We start from the raw sequence: 20,051 nt of genomic DNA, 5'->3' as shown, positions 1-20,051 counted from the left end.
CCCGGTGTTCTCCACGTGTGGCCCGCTGTGGGGGAGGAGCTTCCCAGCCAAGCTCCAATGGGGAGGGAGGGGAGGGGCAATCGAGACCCATCCGGGTTCTCAGAGCGACTCCCGTCATCATGGCAACCAGCCCCACCCCAGAGGTGGGCTCATCGGTTGCCCAGCTCCGTGGATTGGCGGAGAATTTGCCCCGCCCCTGGGCGGAACCTACTTCTCTACCCGCGCAGAGTCGGCCCGCTCTGAGCTTCCCGGCCTGGCTGTGGCGCTGAAGTGCGCGCGCACCGCGCAGGCGCCGTTTGGCGGACGGGTCGCGCCGAGGGACAGGCTGCGCCGACGCGCTCCGCTTCCTGCGAGGGAAAGTCCAGGCTTGAGACAAAAGGGGGGGAGGCGAGTAGGGAACATCCGGGTCATTCGCCGCCGCCGCCGTCGCCTGAATCCGGGACACGCGCGGGAGCTGCTGCTGCGGCCGCTACACGGTGAGGCCTTTGGCGGGAGGACGCCTAGGAAGAGGCCGCGGGCAGGAGCGGGAAGCGGAGGAGGCGGCGGCCGCGGACTGGGCCTAGAGGCAGCCCGGAGGCGGAGAGGGAAACGCGCGGCGGAGGCCTCTCAGCCCGCGGAGCGGCCGCCTTCTCGGCCTCGTCCCGGGGCTCCCGCTGGTCCCTCAAGGTCAGGCCTGGCTGCTCGCGCTCCGCCTCCAGGGCGAGGAGAAGGCCGGGTCGGGCCCATAGCCGTGTTCCGCCGAGGCGGGGCTGGTTGCTCCGGGGCCGGGCTTTCCTGCGGCGGCGGCGATGCTCTTAAGGCTCGCACGGGACTCCTAGGCCGCGGTACTCCTCCGACCTCCTCCCCCCGCCCGCCCGGTTGTTGGACTTGGGGAGGGAGGAGGCGGCGGCCTGCGGGAAGCAGCAGCAGCGCCCGGGGAGCGGCGGGAGGCTCAGGGTCCTGGGATCCTTCTTTCTCTCCCCCCCCCCCCGCCTCGACGGGAAGGCTGACAGTTTCCGGGGCTGCGGTGGCAAAGTCGCCCCAAGACGGTTTTTTGCGGCCCATTCGGTGGCGGCGATGCGGAAAACTTCAGCTGCCCTGACTGGCATCTGTTTTGTCTTGCAGAAGGACCTTGAATATGTCGGGGATTGCGCTCAGCCGACTTGCGCAGGAGAGGAAAGCCTGGAGGAAGGACCACCCGTTTGTAAGTGGTAGCATCTCCCACTGTGAAGATGAAGAGGAGGAGGGTTTTGTTTCCGGCATAACTCCAGCCCCTTTTTGGTGTTCTAACATTCCAAAAGAACCATTAGCTCAGCAGAGAGGCTTTTTCAAAAAATGAAATAATTGATAATAAGTGAATAAGCACAGTACTTGATATTGCATTAGTAAAAAGTATGTAGAATCTGTATTTAAATGCTAAATAGAAATAGCCACCAATGAATAATATATACATTTTTTGAAGAGACACATTTTAAGTTATTTTGTTTTTTAAAAAAGCTGCACATTGTAAACAAATGATTTTCAAAGGCACCCTGAGTGCCTTTAATCAGGGCAAGTGCCTGTATTCTTTCCAAAATTCTAAGCAGCTATTGGACACTATCAGTGGCTCACTAGAAACTGGCTAGTGGTGAGCCACAACCAATATTTTACACATTTCTGTTCTACAACAAATAATAAACAAAGATGATCATTTAGCTATTGCATAAAAATGCACTTGATTTCTCTCTGAAATTCTAGTCTCTGAATGTCTTCAACATGCTGATAAAGTATGTACACGGCCACAGTGAGTCTGAAGTCCTAAACAGTGTAATAGCCATTGTTGGCCATACTCAAAGTTGACCTGCTAAGAGTACTGGGCCTAAGGTAGCCATGTCCATTAATTTAAATAGGCCTACTGTGAGTAGGACTGACATTGGAGGAGCACAAGGTTCTGTGACTAGCCCTTTCACTAGCACACACTGTATGTTGCCGTGATATCTCACATCATCTTCAGCTAACCTTTTAATTGTTTTAGGGTTTTGTAGCAGTACCAACAAAAAATCCAGATGGTACGATGAATCTCATGAATTGGGAATGTGCTATTCCAGGAAAGAAAGGGGTAAGGTTTTGGATGCCTACCAACATTACTGTTCTGTTCTTGGAAGATAGTATTTTATGTTTGGTCTATACTAGTTTAAGGGTACTTCTGTTATATCAAAATGATTTCACCCATCCGTGAAAAATACTTCAAGTTAAATGACTAAATTTCCATTCACGCCAAAATTACTGTTAACCGCAAAAAGGAATCATCAATCTGTGTCCTAGTTATTTCTCAGCTGGATGTTTGATTGGTTGTTCTGAAACAGTTTGCTGCTTGTCTCCTAATAAACTCTCAATGCAATGGAATTGAGTGGCCCAGGTGTCTCCATTGGAGAGCATGAAGATGCTTTTCATAATTCTTGTCATTCTGCTCTTAACAGGAAAGTTTGTATTGGCAAGACTGGAGTTGTATCTACTCAGTAATGGTAGAATAGGCTAAAAAGGCTTGTATGGAAAGAAATGTTAGCATGTTCTTAAAATGAGGGAGATTTAAAGCGGCTGTAAGAGAAGCAATATTTTAACCTGGTGTAAATCTTTCACAGTGGATTTGCAATACTTTGCTGCATTAGTTGTCTATCTTGAAGTATATATGTGTGTGTTTGTAGCTGCCTGATATTCTCATTATACACCTCTGGAGAGTATGCTAGCCTAGGCAGCTTGGTCCTAGATCACTCAATATTTCTAACCTATGCTATGCTCTCCTGACAGACACCATGGGAAGGAGGCTTATTTAAATTACGGATGCTTTTCAAGGATGATTATCCCTCCTCACCCCCAAAATGTAAGTCAAGTGAGATTAACTCATATAAACTGCCTAGAAGTATTTTTTGATTAAGCAGTATTTGAATCTTGCAAAGTAAACAAAATAATGAAAGACTTTCAGATTAAGGTTGTTAAATGATGTAGTGACCCTAGCAACACAATAGTTTGCCACCTGTGTTGTGAAATCCATTCCTTTCACGGGATGCTTTCAACAGTGGTCAGATCTAAAAGTACTTGAAGAAATGTATTATTTCTCTACCAGATTCCTCCCTTGTTTTTGCCTGTACAAATATTAGGAGTCCCTGGAATAGGAGAACAAATTGTCCTGAACCACTGGAGCTCTGTCTTCATTATTTCCTTTGCCCTGTTTTGTCCTGAAATTGTTTCTGATTTCTTATGGATAGAAGCTCTGGAAAGTGGCCCTCAAGTGACAAGCAAAAGCTGTGTTGTTGTTTCACAGCTTCTGGTATCCCCAAGGATCCTTAGATGTTGGGCTGCTCCAAGTTTGCTGTTCTTAATAGTTTTTTTCTTTTTAACATTGTTAATAACTGCCTTGAATGACCTTTTGTGCAACAGGCAGAAAAATATTTTAATAATTGTTTTAATATTTCCCATTTGGTTTAAAATGAGGATAGAGAGATGAATTTTTAAAGTTTAATTCTACTGATATATTTTTTTTAATGATTGCTTTCCAACCCCCCCCCCCCATGCTTTTCACTGTTTCTATTTTAGTTGTAAGCTGCCTTGAATCCCTGTGATGGTAAAAGGCAGTATATAAATAAACATAGTAGAAGTGGTATATTACTTTCTAGGTTTCATTGCCTGTTGCCCTTATTTGAATTCACTGTTTTCTTTTTTTGCTTGAATGTTTCACTTGGTCTTGTTATGAATGCATCCAGAGGAAATATTTTCCCCTCACTTGCTCTCCATTCCCTCCACTTTAAGCGGGTGTGTGCGCATGTGTGTGCGTGCCTTTCTCCTAAGCTGCAGTTCTTCAAATTGTAGGTGGTGGTGACAGCAACAGCTGCTCTCAAACAGCATCCCCTGAATGAGAGTGATGAGTGGTGTGTTGATTGGTTGCAAATAAATTTACTTGAGGCTCCTTTGATTCAGCAACCTGGGAAAGCGCAAGTTGTGTGATGGCAAAAAGTTTTTTTTTCCTCCTACAGTGGAATAGTCACATGATGACAGATGAAGCCTTTCCACATAATTGCTTGGCTTTATGTCTGAACTAGGTCTTCTTTTGTGCAGGCAAATTTGAGCCACCCTTATTTCATCCAAATGTGTACCCTTCAGGCACTGTGTGTCTGTCCATCCTAGAAGAGGATAAGGATTGGAGGCCTGCAATCACAATTAAACAGGTATGCATTTTTCTCTACACAAAAAAGGGCTACAGGAGGCTGGGATAGACACTTCCCTGGGTGGGTTTAAATTGAGCCAAGTGCCCCTTTTCTTGGCAAAAATCACAGAAATGCAGTAAGCTGGTATTGCCTGCTCTGAATGGCAGTCTCTCTCCAGGCAGATAATTCTTCCGTCTCACCTACTGTGCATTTCTTGTACCTGGAGATTAAGCCTGAGACCTTCTGCATCCAAAGCATATATCTTACCAGTGAACAGTGCTCCCTGGCAGCTGTTGATTCACATAGTTCCTGAGCAAACATGCATACATAGTGGCGGAAGTAGTTAACTCATCTGGCTGAAACATAGCCCAAAACTTCTGGTTATGTGGCCATCATACTTTTTGCTCTAGAGAACATATAACTGCTATGGGAAGCAAAACAATTGTGGAATCTAGAGTTTCCATAAGAACACTAGCAAAGAGAGAGGCTGCAGTCGCTTTGCACCCTGAACTCAAGTCCCTTTCATAAACATACTTAGGGTTGGACTTTACCTGCCTGGAGCTTTCCAGAAAGCAAGAGTGCTCTCTGGTAGGACAATGAGTTGCGTGCAATGTTAGTCAAACTCAGTGTGCAAGGTTAGTCACACTCAGGGTGGACTTCAGCTGGCTACAGTCCATGTTTCTCCATGACATGAGAAGCCAACGTGTACACCCCAAATCATCATTGGAACAGCAGGATATAATTCAGTGTACTTGGAAAGATCTTGGGTTCATGTTTAAAAGACCGTTTTGAGTGGAATTTCTGTCTTTATTTTTAGAGAGCACTGAATAACTAAGCTAAATAATCTGATTTAAAATAAAAATGGTTTAGTATATATTTGATTCAAATTCATTGTGGCCACACAGGGAGCTTCTCATGTTTTAACTGCATTTTCTCATGCAGACTTAAAATCTGTTTTATAACAATACTTGCGTGAAGGGTGTTTCTTTTCTTCTGTGCTCATAGATCTTGTTAGGAATCCAAGAACTCCTAAATGAACCAAATATTCAGGACCCAGCTCAAGCAGAGGCTTACACAATTTACTGGTGAGTAGACTTCACCTGCTCTGATGTGATACCCCTTGACAATTGCAGTCACAGTAGACTGGTGCTTCCTCTCAAAAGACAGAACCAAATATCCACCATGTCTCTTTCCCTGTCAATCATAGTAGGTAAGCATTTGTGTAACGCTTTGGGGCTAAACTAGACAAAAATGCAGGGTTTTAAAAATGCAGGAGGCAACTGCTTCAGAAGTTGGAGTGAATCGCTACCCTTCCTCCAAAATTGTTTGTGTTAGGAAGGAGCTGTTGGCACCAGTGAGGCTTCTGTGCAAGTAGCAGGGGCTGAAATAGTTCAGTTGGTAGAGCATGAGACACTCAATTGCAGGGTTGTGGGTTTGAGCCCCATGTTGGGCCGCAAGATTTCTGCATTGCAGGGGATTGGATTAGATGACCCTCATGGTCACTTCCAACCTTGCAATTCTTTGATTCTGTGAAGTGCTTCACCTATGTTAACCATGTTGCTTGTAAAAATGACACCTTCCTCATTCATATCCATACCCCTTTCCATCTCCAGTCAGCAACTCCTGGGAGATCTGTTAGATCCCAGTGTTCTGAGTATTCTGCATGTGGGGTCTTCAGTGTTTGATTATCTCAAGCTATGGGCTTGATACAGAATGCCTCATGCAGAGAGATCTTTAAAAGTCAAGTCACCTTTCTCTTTTTAGCCAAAACAGAGTGGAATATGAAAAGAGGGTTCGAGCACAAGCCAAGAAGTTTGCACCATCATAAGCTCCTGTCATCCAGCATCTTAAAGGAAGGGATTAATTGGCAAGAACTTGTTTACAAAACTTTTGCAAATCTATTGTCACTATGTACAATTAATAGTCACTTAGGGGAGGGGATTGTATGTGTGCCATTTTCCATATTCGCCACTTGTATACAGTTCTAAATTTGCTGAATTGCCCCCCGTTTTTTCATACAGGGTCTCTTCCTTCAGTCTTTTGTATTTTTGATTGTTATGTAAAACTTGCTTTTATTTTAATATTGATGTCAGTATTTCAACTGCTGTAAAACTATAAACTTTTATACTTCTATAAATTCACTAGTATCTCTAGTTTCTTTGCTTTCTGATGCAGGCATGCTTTAAACTGTTTAGAAGTATATTTTGCCTCTACTTGGCTGTAAGAAGAAAAAGAAAAACATGCCCTCCACCCCCTTTTTTGATTTCTACCAATAATAAATTAGGTTGTTGTTGCTTAAAAGCCTCCAGATCCAAAGTCAGCCAGCATCTTGATTCTGCATCACTTCCTTTGTGTTTATGGCGTTTTGTCTGTGTTGCTGTTTAGAGTAAATAAACTTGTTTCTATAAAGCTTTTTTGTCTCACTTCCTTTAATATACTTGTCACTTTTGGAGTGACCTCTCTTGCGGGCATTCAATAGCTTTGGGAGAGATATCATGCCATGGTCATTCCAGGCAGCAGGAGTTAAAAAAAATCTGTGTGAGATCTTGAAAAGCCACCGGTAGTTAGTTCCATGTGACCATACTGCTGTATTCAAGCATCCAACATACAATAGCGCATCATTTGGCTGCTTGGCTTAATAGGATGAAAGGACAAACTAACCAAAGTTTGGTACATTAGTGTTTATTCCACTCCCATGAATATACATGTTGGGGGCAGGGGTATGCTTTTCAATACTGCCATATAAGGATTTCCTTCCTTCACATCAAAGCATCCTTTTAGCTGGACAATAGAGACTGAAGGGTTGAAAATGCATGTGTCAGACCCAGTAGCTTCATTATCCTGGTGATATTCTCATTGGCTACTGTCCCACACCCCACTGGTGACCTAAGGAAACTTAGAGTGCAGTTTCATCTTTCCTCTTGCCTGAAAAGTGAGGAATTTTTTTTGTATCAAGGCACAAGTGACACAAGTTAAATGCTGCAATGGGCTTGGGGTGCTTTTGTAACACTACAATTTCAGCCACCTTTGTTTTGCTACCATCTGATCCCCAAGAGGCAGCTCACAGGAGGAGGATGGAGGGGTGTGTGTTTGGAGTCCGGCCTTGCTCCAGCAAGGTAGTCCCTTGTGTTCTTCACCCTCAGCAGTATAAGAAGGGTCAGGGTGCCTGCCCATCTCAGCTGGAGCTTCTCATTCAGCATCTGCATTCCCAGCCACCAGGCCAAAGCCTCTCTCAGGTATCAGGAGAGGTACCGAATTGAGAGGTGGAGGCGTTACTTTCAGGGAACCTCTCCCAGTTTATTTCCTTCCAACATCACAACATATTCTACTAGTAGAAACTAGTTGAAATTGTGATTTAAAAGCGTGTCACAGTTGCAGTGTACGGCCACTACAGCAGAAGAGAGACAGTGAGGCCCCATTTGCTAGCAGTAAGTGGGGACTGCTATCAACAGAAGCAGGTTCTCAACCAACTCTGTATATATTCTTAACCCACTGGGGTCACCAGAGCAGAGTGCAGTCAAGCCCAATCCTAGACAGGCTTTATTTAAAAGCAAACCCCATCACTGAGTTCAATGGGACTTACTTCCTTGTAAGAATGCTCAGGATTGGAACCTTGGTTTGTTTTTAGTTTTTCCCCACACAGCTGGCTTGCTGTGTGCAGCACATGTTGCATTCAGGTCCTCTGAGCTGCTACTCTTTCCAGCATCATCCTCATCAGATGTTTCTTCATCGGAACTTTCATCACCAGCAGTTATTCTATGAACGGAGATCAGTGTAATACAAACCAAGAAGGAAAAGGAAAATGAGACACTACTGCTATGTCAACTCAGAAGTAAGCCCCACTAAATGGACTTGTTCCCTGGTGGGTTTAGGATTGCAAACCTGAAGATCTTACCCTGAAGCTCTGGCAGGCCTGTTGGGATTAAAAAACTCTTTTCCAGAGTCAATATCAAAGGGGTCTGTGGAGAGAAAAAAGCAGGATGGTAAGCTATTGTTCCAAGTTGTTTTTTCTTCTCTAGAACCATATGTATGCAGTTACATCCCATCTTTCAGAATGCAAATCATTCCAAGATGACTTAAAAGTAAAATCAATATACAATAATTTACCAGTACAATGCCAATAATAATTGCCACAGGCAGTTGATGGTAGATAACTTGGGAGTGTGGGGTTGGTTTGTTAGTCCAGCTGGTGTAGTCATTGAGGGCAGGGGAGATGGGCAGAGACTTTAGTCTATATTGACAATAATTACTGCATCAAGGAAGACCAGTATCACTGGCTGACAATGAGCTACTAGGCCTAACTCAAGGTGTTAGTGTTGCCATAACAAAGCTCTAAATGTTGAGTTGAGGTGATTTAATACTTGTATTTCACTTTTCCAACAACAAATATTGAACCATTGTTTTCTGATTACGTTGAGGGGGTTTGTGGGATTTTGGAGCAGTATTTTGTATATTGTAGATACCAGCCCTTTGTTGTTAGGAGGAGGTTTTGAAGGTTGTCAAGGGCCTAGTTGCTGCTCATTTTACTACCGGATTGTTTAAAAGGGCATGTACTTGGTGGTGTGTTAGCCCAGGGCATTTCGGTGTCCCCTAATTTGTCTTTTATTTCTTGCGTTGATATGAGTTTGTTATTTTTGTAGAAGTCTGCTAGGTGGTATAAGCCTTTGGCTTGCCAGGTTTTTATCTAGAGGTTTTGTGCTGCGTGGTGGAATAGTGGGTGGTGTGCCAGGGGAATTAGTGGAGATGGGGTTGAGGACAGTTTAGCTGCTTCTTCCTTCCATGCTTTAAGCATGTTCTGTGTGAACCTGTTTAGTGTTGTGGGGATTTTCCTTAGTTTTTTGAGGAGGAATGAGTAAGCTGTGGTGGAGGTATTTTCAATTATGTCTCTCTCCAGGTGTACTCATTGTTTTGTCTTGTCTTCTATAATGTATGGGATTATGTGGAACACTTTGTTGGTGATGTAGTATAGTTCTATGCTGGGGATTCCCCACACTCCTACGGGGCACCCAAGTTATGTGGCTGACTGATCCCATATGTTCATCCCAGAAGAATGGAGCAGCTTTCTGAGCACCACTTGATTTCCTGACCATGGAGGTGCAGGGGAGACAAAGGCAATGTCAAGGCATTGTTTAAGAAGACTCAAAGGTCCTCAGAAGTAAAAGTCAGTAGGTTCTTACCTATTTCTTCTTTTTCTTTTTCTTGGGCATGAGCCAGAAACTCTTGTTCAACTTTCAGTACTTCCTCTTCACAATTACAGGCTGCATATTTCTCCAGGAGGTCTTTATTCAAATCAAGGAACACGTTTCCCCATTTAAATTTTTGTAAGATGATCAGGGCAAGATCAGAGAATCCTAAAATAAAGACAGGAAAGTCTGCATTTTTAAAAAAATTACAAGGTACTTTGCAGGCAAAGAAGCTGTCCAGCCCCATACCTCCTAGTTGCTGGTGACTTTCTGAAATAAATAAGTTTCTATATATCTACCTATCTACTTCATTGGCATAAAAAGTGCATTGTATACATGGATCAAAATACAACACAGTTAATGAAACATATTAAGAGGTACTTTAGGATAAAACTGTCCAGACATTGTGAGGTACGTTAAGACCTATGGTGACAATTTTATAGCATCACTCAGAAATCTTGCCACATTCTCCAATTAATCAGTTAGTTGGGACAGAGGCAGGTAGCTCAAAATAATGACAGAAGTCCCTCTTAAAATGTAATTGAGCAATGTGTACATTTGCATACACCTTGCTGTAAGCCTATTAGCGGTGCTCAAAAGAAGGGAGGGAATGTGGAGAGAACAGACCCCAGATTCCTCAGCAGATGCCACAGACCCCCAGAACATTTTCAAACTTGCCCCAGTCATCAAGGAAATATGTTTGACACTAAGGCATGGCTGCACACAGACAGGCATGTATTCATACAGTCCACTTTACAGCAAAGAATTAGACCTACAAGATTTTTTTCCAGCCTCACCCACAATGTAGAAAGTAGCTGCAAATGCTTCCACACAGGAGAGTTTGCATGGCCGGCCGTAGTTCACTGGATTTGCAGCCACCAGAAAGGGCAGCAGGCGGAGATGGCTTCCCTTCATCTTGGCAAACGGCGTCTCATCCAGCTTTGCCCACGAGCAGTCAATCACCGCAATTCCATTCTGAGCCACAATCTGTCTAAAAACACAGCAACAGCAATTTCAAACCAGGATGTTGCTGGTTTCTCGCCCCACTGGAGCTGCTTTGGGATCCAGTTAGGATAGCAGATGTGAGTTGCTCAAGACTGCCAAGCCAGACTTCTCATGCGAAGACACTGGATGTGGCCAAATCTGAATAACCAAGGACTCAGCAACATTACATCAATCCTAAGGTGTGAAGTTTCATCAGCTCACTAGCCAGTGGAAGCATCCACTTGAACAAAGCCCAGAAAGAACACTGGCTGGGAACGCACCTCAACCCTGAAGTATCAGTCTTACAGGCTACACATGAGCACCAAGAAGAAAGCAGCCCTGTAGTTGGGCCAGCCTGTTCTTACAGATGCCTCAGGGAAGCCTGCAGGCAGGGCATGAACACAACAGCACTCATTAAGAGGCAGCAATGAAGACAGAACAAAACAATTATGGCTAGAAGCCACTGATAGGCTTGTCATGAATCTGTCTAATCCTCAGTGAAAATCATTCAAGTTGATGGCTATCACTGCCTCTCAGTGAGCAAATTCCAGAGTTTATTACCAGCTGTGTAAAGAGCTGCTTTCTTTTGTCTGCCAACGTTACCGTTGAGTGGCTCTGAGGTATAGCATGATTAAAGGTCCTGCCTTTTCCCCTCCACCGGGCAGAAACCCTCCTCCTGTCTTTGCTGGCTTCCCCTTTCCTCTAGATGCCTGTAAATACAGTCTGGCAAGTATCTAAAAAGGACGTAAGGGCTTGACCTTTATTGATATTAATACATGTTCCATATTTTCTTTTAACACTATCAATATGTGTAAGAGATTCAGGAACTAAGAAAAGGCTATCATATAAAGCATTATCAGGTATCCTGGCTGACAGGAGAGAAGCAACACACACAAATTTCTGCTGGGGATCACCTCTTTCTGTGATGTATGTATGACGTTTTGGGGTGTGATCTTGAGCTACAGGGTAGGCAATTTCAAAAGTCTATATAAATGCTTGCACACCAATGTTCTGGGTCCTCCTCCTTTCCTGCATGTGGTGAGTGAGCACCCTGTTGCAACAGTTTAATAAAGATCCGGCTTACTAGCTCCTTTGCTTCTCCATATTCTCTGCTTGGCCTCTGTTATTTTCTACCGATAGAGAACCTACATAAGGATTCTAGACGGGCTCTTGGATACCCCATCAGGGAAAAGGGAGCAGTTTTTTCTTCTAACACCTTCCTAGCTCCGCCGGCCCCGCTCACCTGTCTGCGGGGGAGACGAAGCGGGTGGCGGCGGGGCTGAGGATGACGCCTCCGAAGCGCTGCCCCAGACGCAGCGTCCGCACCAGCCCCTTCCTTGCCAGCCGCCGCCCCGTGCAGCGCCGCGGGTCGCAGTGGCCCAAGTCCCACATGGCCAGCGGAGGAGAAGGCGAGGCCCGGACTTCGCCGCATCCCCGGACGCTGCCGCTACCCGGCTCCGGCTCGGCCGACCCCGCCGCCGCGTCCTTCACGGGGGAGGAGGAAGAGTGGCCGCGGAGCGGGTCCCCGCCCGAGATGGGGCCGGAGTCGCCGCCGGGGCCTTCCTCATCCTCCGCCTCCGCGAAGGCCTCGTGAGGGGGTCCCTGCCGGGGCTGCCGCTGCCGCCGTTGCTGCTGCTGCCGCTTCCGCCCCATCTCCTCGTGCACCAAGGGGAAAAGAGGCGGATAGAGCGGCTCCCTGACGCCCCGGAAGAGCAAGGCCTGCAGGCGCTTCCGGGTCTCGCCGGAGACCGAAGATGGCGGCCTCTGCCGGCGGTGCAAGGAGGAAGCTGGAGGAGGAAGGGCCTAGGGTCGGGATGGGCGCGACGGCGTTGCTGCTGCTGCTGCTGCTCCCTCTGATGGGAGGTAGGCAGGCGGCCCCCCCAGCCCCCAACCCCTCTCACCGCCCCTACTCACGCTCCCCTCCATAGCTGTCAACTTTCAGATTTGAAAATAAGGGATGAGCAGCCTCGAAAATAAGGGATCAGCAGTCTCACCTGTCCCGGGGACAGACTACGGGATATCTGACAATCCGGGATAGCAACGGGAAACGGCGCTGGAATAAGGGAAAATCCCGCCAAAAAAGGGAAGGTTGACAGCTATGCTCCCCTCTCTCTTCCAGAACTGGCCGCTGGCGGGAAGATGAAAGTCGTGGAGGAGCCCAACAGCTTCGGGTGAGCGCTTGAGGCCTTTCCCCGCCCTGTCCCCCAAGTGGGCGCCCCCCACCATGAGCGCCCCTGAGGGCTTCTCTTCCTCTCCTTGCTTCCTTCCCCACCAGGCTCAACAACCCCTTCCTGCCTCCGTCAAACCGCCTCCAGCCCAAAGCGTCCCCTTCGCCTGTGGCGGGTAAGTGGCTGGGCTGGGGCAGGGCAGGTGCCAAGGCAGGCAAGAGCTGCAGGGCTCCACAGGGCTCCACAGCCAGAGCTCCAGAGGGAGACAGGCGAGCCCTTCGAAGAGGATCTGCCACCTTCCTCTCCCTGTTGCCTATGGGCGGCCTTTATGAGCGAGCCTCCTTGTTTCTTTCCTAGGACCCGCACATCTTTTTAGGCTGGTGGGCAAGTGCTTCAGTTATGTCGAATCCATGTGAGTATCTTGTTGGGGTGTCAAATAGTGAAACTCTGTACATTGTAATAAAAGACAAACATTCAAAATGCTTTCAATATTTAGGTACAAGTATGAGTTCTGCCCCTTCCATAATGTCACCCAGCATGAGCAGACTTTCCGGTGGAATGCCTACAGTGGAATTCTCGGGTAAGCAGATTCTGACATTTGTTCCAATATTTTGTTTGTTATTGACTATTTAAAAGCTAGTATTCTAGGATCAAAAAACTGTCTGGTTTAACAGGAGAGTTAAAAGCAGCACCTTCAAATTCACTCACATTTGTGGCCCGTGCTAGTATAAAGCTGAAAACTAGGTTTCTACAGTTTTGCTACCCCAAGGATTCAAACCTTCAGAACTGCAGGATAAGTTATTACAGGGCTAAAGTCCTAGCACACAGTGCCCTTACTGTGCCTGTATTAGTCTTAAGCTGGTGCTTTCATGAAATAAATTAAGTGACTGGGTATTACTTATCCTGCAGTCGCCTAGCTGCTTAACTGCCGTGTTAGATTGACACTTTTGTTTCTGGGGAACAGATGCTTCATAGCCTGACGGACAAAACAGAACCCTGCAGGCTGAATGTCAGAGTAGACTGTCAGCACCACTTTATAGAAAAGGCCATTAACTACTGCTACCATGATTGATGGCATCAAATTCCACTTTTCCCTTTGAGGTTTTTTTAAAAAACAGATTTTTTTTTAACCTGTTTACTTTCCTTCTAGAATCTGGCATGAATGGGAAATTGAAAACAATACATTTGTTGGTATGTGGATGAGAGATGGAGATTCATGTGAAACCAGGAACCGACAAACAAAGGTAAGCAGTTAGATGTACTAAAGAACAAAAATACATTTTGGCCATCTACAAACTTTCAAAGTGTTCCTTGCTTTCATCACAACACTTGTAAAAAGGGGAGAGGGGCAGACAGGCTTTGCACCACAGAAGAATTTGTGCATTGGGCTATTTCACAGCCAAGGAATGGTATCTGAGACATTTTTCTTTACAAAACACTCAGGTAATACTGTAAGTTTCTCCTAACAATCTGATTTTGTGTTTGGGAAGAAACAGGACTACTTGGTGCTGTTAAATCTCATGACAGTGCTTGATGCTCACTGACTACTCCAGCAGAGTAAAATGGGATTTGACTTAATATGAAGCCAGCAATGGCTTTTTTTCACTTGTTCTCACTTCTCTGCTTTTCAGGTTCTTCTTGTCTGTGGAAAGAACAACAAACTGGCTCACGTGTCTGAACCAAGCACTTGTGTTTATTCTCTTACATTTGAAACTCCACTAGTTTGCCACCCACATTCTCTCTTAGGTAGGTTACATACCTCCATTTCTGGGTGAGTGCCAGGAGACACTGCAGTGATGCCAGCTTCTACTGCAAAGGGCCCTTTCACCAGAGTCCCCATCACCAAGGTTCCACTTTTGTGATGCAGAGATAAGCAAAGAGTGATGGAGCCTCATGATGCTTCCTTTGATTTCTGAGATGTGCTTTCTCTGGCCAGATTTTCAATTTTGCTGCTACAGTGATGATGATGGTCATTTTCATTTTCATCTTCTATATATTTGGGCACCTCTTAAAATACTGTAATGAAATTTTGTATGATTCCTTAAAGAAAGGGGAGGTTTCTGTCTATGTTTAGATACTGTTGTATGCCATTTTGAATCAAGATGGTGGACTGAAACCTTCCAAAGGGTGGTGCACTGATTTTTCTTTTCTCTTTACAGTCTATCCAGCTTTGCCTGAAACCCTCCGGAGGAAGTGGGATGAAGTGGAACAGTTGCTTTATTCTGAGCTAATCACAAAACAGGTTTGCTTCTTTTCTTTGTTACATCTCTGTCCTACCTTGCTTCTGTGGAACCCTGAGAGGCACATGCAGCTATCACAGGGAGCCTCCCTTCCAGGCACACTCCAGGCCCAGCTCAGCTCAGCTTAGGCCTTCATTCAGTGCTGCTGCATCCAAAGTCTTGCCCTCGCTGTTCCCTAATTAGGGTGTGAAGGCTGCTCAGAGGAAAGGCTTTAAGGTACCGCTTCCGTATTTAACCTTGCAGTTTGTATATAGCACAGTGGGTGGGGTGGAATAAAGCAATGACATAGTTTCCCCTCAAAATTGATTTGTTTTATAGATTCTCTCTTTAAAAACAACTTGGTTTTAAATAATTTAAATTAATATATAGCTGATCCTTTAGCCTGTACTTCTAACCTCTTAAAAGTGAATATTGGTAATCTATCAAGTGTACTGGAGGATGATTCTAATAATGGACTGGAAAAAGTCCTGGACTGGCAGATAGACATTTAATATACCTGGCACTATTGAAGCTTTTTGAGGGAAAATGCTTTTTCAGGGTGGTTTGTTTTGTCTTATCTTGGGAAACAGATTTGGTTTTTTATAAACGCTTTTTCATATAGTATTTCAAGGCTTTTTAATAACGGAAATAAACAGTAACTACAGAAACAATTTAAAAATATTAGCATGCCAGTAAAAATCTACAAAAGGGGGAGGAATACAAGAAAATCATAGTTTCAACCTCTGGAAGGCAGTATAAAAGCAAAAAAGAAAAGTAACCTAAAAGTCTGATGGGTAGCATGTTCCAGATGTTTTGCTATATTCAAGTTGTGCAAAGTTGCTACTTAATTGTAAACCAAAATTTAGTTATTAGAGTAACTACTTGAGTGTGCATGTGTTCAGGAAATACGTGGATTTCAAATGGAATACTTGATTTTCATAAATGTATTTTACCCAAGAGTCATTAGAATCCAGCTGCCCAGTGCTGACATGCTGGCTCCCAGTTCTGAGGCCAGGCTCCTGGAAAACAGGTAGAAAAGCAAATAGCAATTGGGAGGGTAAAAATAAGGCTTTATTTGATATTTTGTTTTCTAGGGATACAAGAAATGGTTGAAAGAGATATTTGAAGAAGCAGGCTTTTTTAAATTAACTGGAGAGAAAGTGAGTGAGGGAAAGAAAACAAAGCCTCAACACCTGGAATTTGATTCACTGGAAAAGTGCAATAAGGTACAGAAATTGGTGCCTGAGATGCTAGGCTGGTGCACTGCAGCCATTGTTTATCATTCTGCATCCTTCTTCCTGTGCTGTTTCAGTGACCTGGTCTATTAAAAAAATAGGCATAGACTGAGTGGGAGGTGTGTTAGAAGTTGCTGGAATGAATAGCCCAGTGAACGTTGCCCAGTGCTTAAAAGTGCTATGGATGCGGGTAAAGAGTGGCAAGGCCCCAACTGGATTTCAAGCCTGCTATTAGAGTGGCTCTCCCAGACATAATTATTATCTTGATGACATAAAGGGCATCTGCTTTGCTTTTGTTTTCATGGCTTCTCTATTTGGGCATTTTGTAATTTTTGAACTTTTATGTTAAATTGTTACTTGTATTTGTGGATAACCATTGCCCTCTTATTTTCTAGGAGTACAAAGAACTTTCTAAAGATCTGAAGAGGCTTACAGATTTACTTACTCAACATGGAATTTCGTATGAAACAAGCCTGAGTAAGTTGAGCAAAATTATTTCCTCCTCCCACACAACACTGATACAGTGGTACCTCAGGTTACAGACGCTTCAGGTTACAGACTCCGCTAACCCAGAAATAGTACCTCGGGTTAGAACTTTGCTTCAGGATGAGAACAAAAATCGCACGGCGGCAGCGGGAGGCCCCATTAGCTAAAGTGGTACCTCAGGTTAAGAACAGTTTCAGGTTAAGAACGGACCTCCAGAATGAATTAAGTTCTTAACCCGAGGTACCACTGAATTGGCAATCTTAGTTAACTCTTATTTGGGAATAAGTCTTGTTGAACTTGGCAGGCCCAAACATTGGCAGTGGACGGGAGGGGAGAATAAAATAGAGGAGAATGAAATAGAGAAGCTATACATAACATGTATAGCTTATAACTTAGGCTTCAAGGTGGGTGAAGTGTTGAAAGGGCTTGAGGTGGGGAAAAGCCAGGTTCAGGGTAGGGGAAATGACAGAGCATCCTTCTGAATTCATCCCAGTCCTTGGTTCTTGATTGGGTGGGAAAGCTGTAGCTGGCTTATGGGATCAATGGTCTGAGCTTGGTATAAAGTAGTTATCTTCTTGTATTCTAGATGGAAAGAGAGATGATAACCGTGCCACTCAGGCAGTTGTGACAGAAAAGCCATCTCTTACTGTTGTTTCAAAGGCTGATTGGCACCTGCGTGGAGACACGGGAACATGGAATGACTCCCTCTAAGGAAAAATCCCCCTGGACAACTTGCTCAGCATTTGGGGTTTTCAAGCAATTAGAATTTAATCCACATTGTGTGGTTGTACTTGGGTTATGGAACCTGTGACCCCTCAGATGAGGCTGGAGTATAGCTTCCATCTTTCAGCATAGGCCACGCTAACTGGACCTGAAGGGAGCTGGGATTGAACAAGAAGCGTATGGAAAGTCACAGGTTTCCTATCCCTCTTCTGTACCCCACAGGGAAGAGCAGAAACTGTTAAATATAGGACAGTCTTTTCAGCAGGCCGGTATCTGGTAGGAGCCTCTGCTGCCAACTCAGGACTCTCTTTTGGAGTGAAGGCAAGTTGAAGTTGTGGCAGCCTTTTTGAGCTTTGTGTCTTATTGCTTCGTAACAGAGAATGCTGCAAGTGAGGGCAGCAGTCTTATGTACTGTGTGGTGTCTTGGGCCAGAAGAGGATCCATCCAATAAATTCCAGTCCTTAGAATTTTATTTAACAAAAGTGCACAGCGACCACAGTATAGGCGGAGGGACCCAATACAGGATTTATCCCAAAGGAACATTACAAATGACCAGTCAGTGTTGCAGGCATACACTATGAAGAAAACTTCAAGCAGAACTAGCCCCCTATGCTTTTTTTTACTCCTATTAATTCAGCAGGTCCCTCCACTGCTTTATGATATATTTCTGATGGTTTCTACTAGGCTGCTAAGGCAAGAAACTTAACGTACTTGATTTCTGCCGCCGCTTTCATTCATTTCAGCGGGACACGGGGCACGGAGACTGCTGCTCCATAGGCCAGATCTGTTTATCCACCTTGACGAGGCTCAAAATTGCCCATCTTGCCTTCCTACCAAGAACCACCTACTTGATCACATGAGATGGCCCACGGCCAGAGCAGAAGTGCCTCTAGCTGCTGTCTTGGTGGTTTGGTCAACTTAGTAGCCGCCATAATGCTATAGGAATATCAAACTACACTACAATAGATTGTGGGGGTAGAAGAGGAGGGAAAGTCCAAGACTTGGACTAAACACCCCCAAAGACAACAAACAAACCACTCAGGCTAATAATGGTTTAATTCTGGGTGTTGAGTACATGGGAAACAATATGCAGGAGGCGGTGCAGCCATACGTCAGGATGGGTGCAAAGATCTGGAGCCAGCCGAGGTTGGCAATGTGGGAAGAGAGCTGCTCGTTTTGGGAGCCACTGGTGGGTGAAGCAGCTCACAGAAAGAAACTCAAAGCTCCTTTTCCACAGACTTCCAAGTAACAAGAGTTACTTCCCATAGAACTTCTTGTTTAGGAGAAAAATGAGGAGATTGACATTCACTTTTGCTCGGTCAAACAACTTCATGACAGCCACACCTTCATACTGGAGCTGCAACAGATCCTGTGGGAGCCAGAGGAGGGGCGGGGAGAGAAAGAGAGAGAATAAATTCTCAGCTGCGGCTCCTAGGACACACCTGGTCAGCGCAGAGGCTTGGCCTGTAGCGTTCATACATCTTGCCCATTTTGCACCTCTGAGATGGGCAAATCATACCCCGCAGTCATTTCTCAAGTAACACATGCCATCATTTTTTTGTGATGCTTAGCGGAAGCTATCAAGCTGCTATAGTGAAGGGTTCTCTGTTTTGCACAGGGTGGGAAGGAACCCTATTTCATGCATTGATACTTCTCCAAAACTGATTTCCTCACTGGTAAAAGCATGGATGCCATCCCTGTTGGACATTCTAATTTTGTTTTCAGTAATTTAAGTGCACATTTTTCTTTAATGCTGCCAAATAAGAAAGAAAAAATGGTTTTCCCATGAAAGAATGTACACATGCCATTTTGCTGAAATAAATTATTCTGGAAATGCCTCTGCACTGACTCTTCAACTCATTTCCAAGAAATGAGGATGGAGCACACAGGAAGGACTGTGAATGTTGCATTTGGCAGCAGATGGAAAGAGAACAGCAAGCCATGTTATGCCCCAGCAATTATACCCCAGCTGCTTGATGCTTGCATACTTTCTGATAGCAGGCTAAATAGAGAATAAGTTGGCAGTGAATAGATTAACCTTTAGGAGTTATTTTTTCTATGCAAGTCATATGCATTTGCACCGTCCACTTTGCTCCCCACCCCCCATATGCTCCCCTAAGATTATTTCAGCACATTAAAAAAGCTCTAAGAACCAAATTGGGCAAAAAAGATGAAAATAATAACCAAACTCTTACTCCGATCTAGGATCAATAATTGATAATAGGACTATTCCTTAGAATCACTGCTGGAGATCTCCTTGCTCACTAATTAGGCCAAGAGGGAAAAAGAGGAGGAATGAACAATTAAAAAAAAATGCTATAGCTCAGGCACTGGGCATGGCAGGCCTGGAGGGTGGGAAGGAGGCCTCTGTGCCCTCCAGGAACAAGTCTGGAAGACACCATCTCCTGATCAAGGAGAAGCCTATTCTCAAACCGTTTTGCAATGTCCACCTGCATCAGGTGTGTGGGTGTGTGTGAAAAGGCATTTTTTCAGAAAACTGAAGCAGCCACAAAGCTGCTACATCATCTGGTGCAAACAGGCAACAAACCTCCCCACCACCACCCTCCCGGGGCGGGGGGAGTGGAGAGTCATTTTAAAATCCATCTATTTATGTAAAACTGCTAGCACATTTAAAAACATCTGTCTTTGATAAATATACTTTTCATTATGGTCTGCAGCTGGATATTATTATTATACAATCCAACTCAAGCATCACCTAGGGCCCACTGGATCCCTCCCCTTGGAGTCTAAACTCACAAGCACAGCCATTCTCTGCCTGATTTATTCTGGAGAAGATAGGCTAACATTTTGTTCAGTTAGTTCCCCAGCTTTCACTTTCTGCTTCCTTTGAAGAAGTGTGCTCCTTAATCTAATTTAGATAAACCTGGAATGC

At 44.9% G+C, this 20,051-nt stretch overlaps 4 protein-coding genes across 6 annotated transcripts in view; 2 read left to right on the top strand and 2 right to left on the bottom strand.

The window, feature by feature from the left end:
* Window positions 1-278: 278 nt before the first annotated feature.
* UBE2I (ubiquitin conjugating enzyme E2 I) lies at window positions 279-6,569 on the top strand. Of its 2 annotated transcripts, none has more exons than XM_053365038.1 (7): window positions 279-476; window positions 1,105-1,183; window positions 1,994-2,077; window positions 2,767-2,839; window positions 4,072-4,181; window positions 5,166-5,245; window positions 5,925-6,569. In XM_053365038.1, the coding sequence occupies exons 2-7, from the start codon at window positions 1,118-1,120 to the stop codon at window positions 5,986-5,988; spliced, it is 477 nt and encodes a 158-aa protein (XP_053221013.1). In that variant the 5' UTR covers window positions 279-476; window positions 1,105-1,117; the 3' UTR covers window positions 5,989-6,569. The 2 variants fall into 2 exon arrangements, with proteins under 2 accessions (XP_053221013.1, XP_053221012.1); XM_053365037.1 differs by lacking the exon at window positions 279-476 and adding an exon at window positions 711-824.
* Window positions 6,570-6,826: 257 nt separating this feature from the next.
* Window positions 6,827-12,009, bottom strand: TSR3 (TSR3 ribosome maturation factor). 2 transcript variants are annotated; one of them, XM_053365034.1, is made up of 6 exons: window positions 11,571-12,009; window positions 10,141-10,334; window positions 9,338-9,511; window positions 8,056-8,119; window positions 7,744-7,916; window positions 6,827-7,085 (listed from the first exon to the last, which is right to left on the bottom strand). In XM_053365034.1, the coding sequence occupies exons 1-5, from the start codon at window positions 11,978-11,980 to the stop codon at window positions 7,760-7,762; spliced, it is 999 nt and encodes a 332-aa protein (XP_053221009.1). In that variant the 5' UTR covers window positions 11,981-12,009; the 3' UTR covers window positions 6,827-7,085; window positions 7,744-7,759. The 2 variants fall into 2 exon arrangements, with proteins under 2 accessions (XP_053221009.1, XP_053221008.1); XM_053365033.1 differs by having other exon boundaries at window positions 6,827-7,916.
* Window positions 12,010-12,058: 49 nt separating this feature from the next.
* On the top strand, window positions 12,059-18,996 carry GNPTG (N-acetylglucosamine-1-phosphate transferase subunit gamma). The gene is made up of 11 exons (XM_053365032.1): window positions 12,059-12,190; window positions 12,447-12,498; window positions 12,603-12,670; window positions 12,853-12,907; window positions 12,992-13,075; window positions 13,646-13,739; window positions 14,127-14,241; window positions 14,655-14,737; window positions 15,809-15,940; window positions 16,345-16,426; window positions 17,022-18,996. Exons 1-11 carry the CDS (start codon window positions 12,082-12,084, stop codon window positions 17,144-17,146), a joined length of 999 nt encoding a protein of 332 aa, XP_053221007.1. The 5' UTR covers window positions 12,059-12,081; the 3' UTR covers window positions 17,147-18,996.
* Window positions 18,197-20,051, bottom strand: part of IQGAP1 (IQ motif containing GTPase activating protein 1) — a 46,189-nt gene continuing 44,334 nt past the window's right edge. The window contains exon 38 of the mRNA XM_053365029.1: window positions 18,197-18,527. Within this exon, the coding sequence (XP_053221004.1) occupies window positions 18,414-18,527 (114 nt within the window). The 3' untranslated portion in view covers window positions 18,197-18,413. The remainder of the gene's footprint in view (window positions 18,528-20,051) is intronic.

This window comes from Podarcis raffonei, chromosome 14, assembly GCF_027172205.1.
Source record: "Podarcis raffonei isolate rPodRaf1 chromosome 14, rPodRaf1.pri, whole genome shotgun sequence".
NCBI classification, from domain to species: Eukaryota; Metazoa; Chordata; class Lepidosauria; order Squamata; family Lacertidae; genus Podarcis; species Podarcis raffonei.
This window is presented reverse-complemented; position numbering and strand designations above follow the sequence as displayed.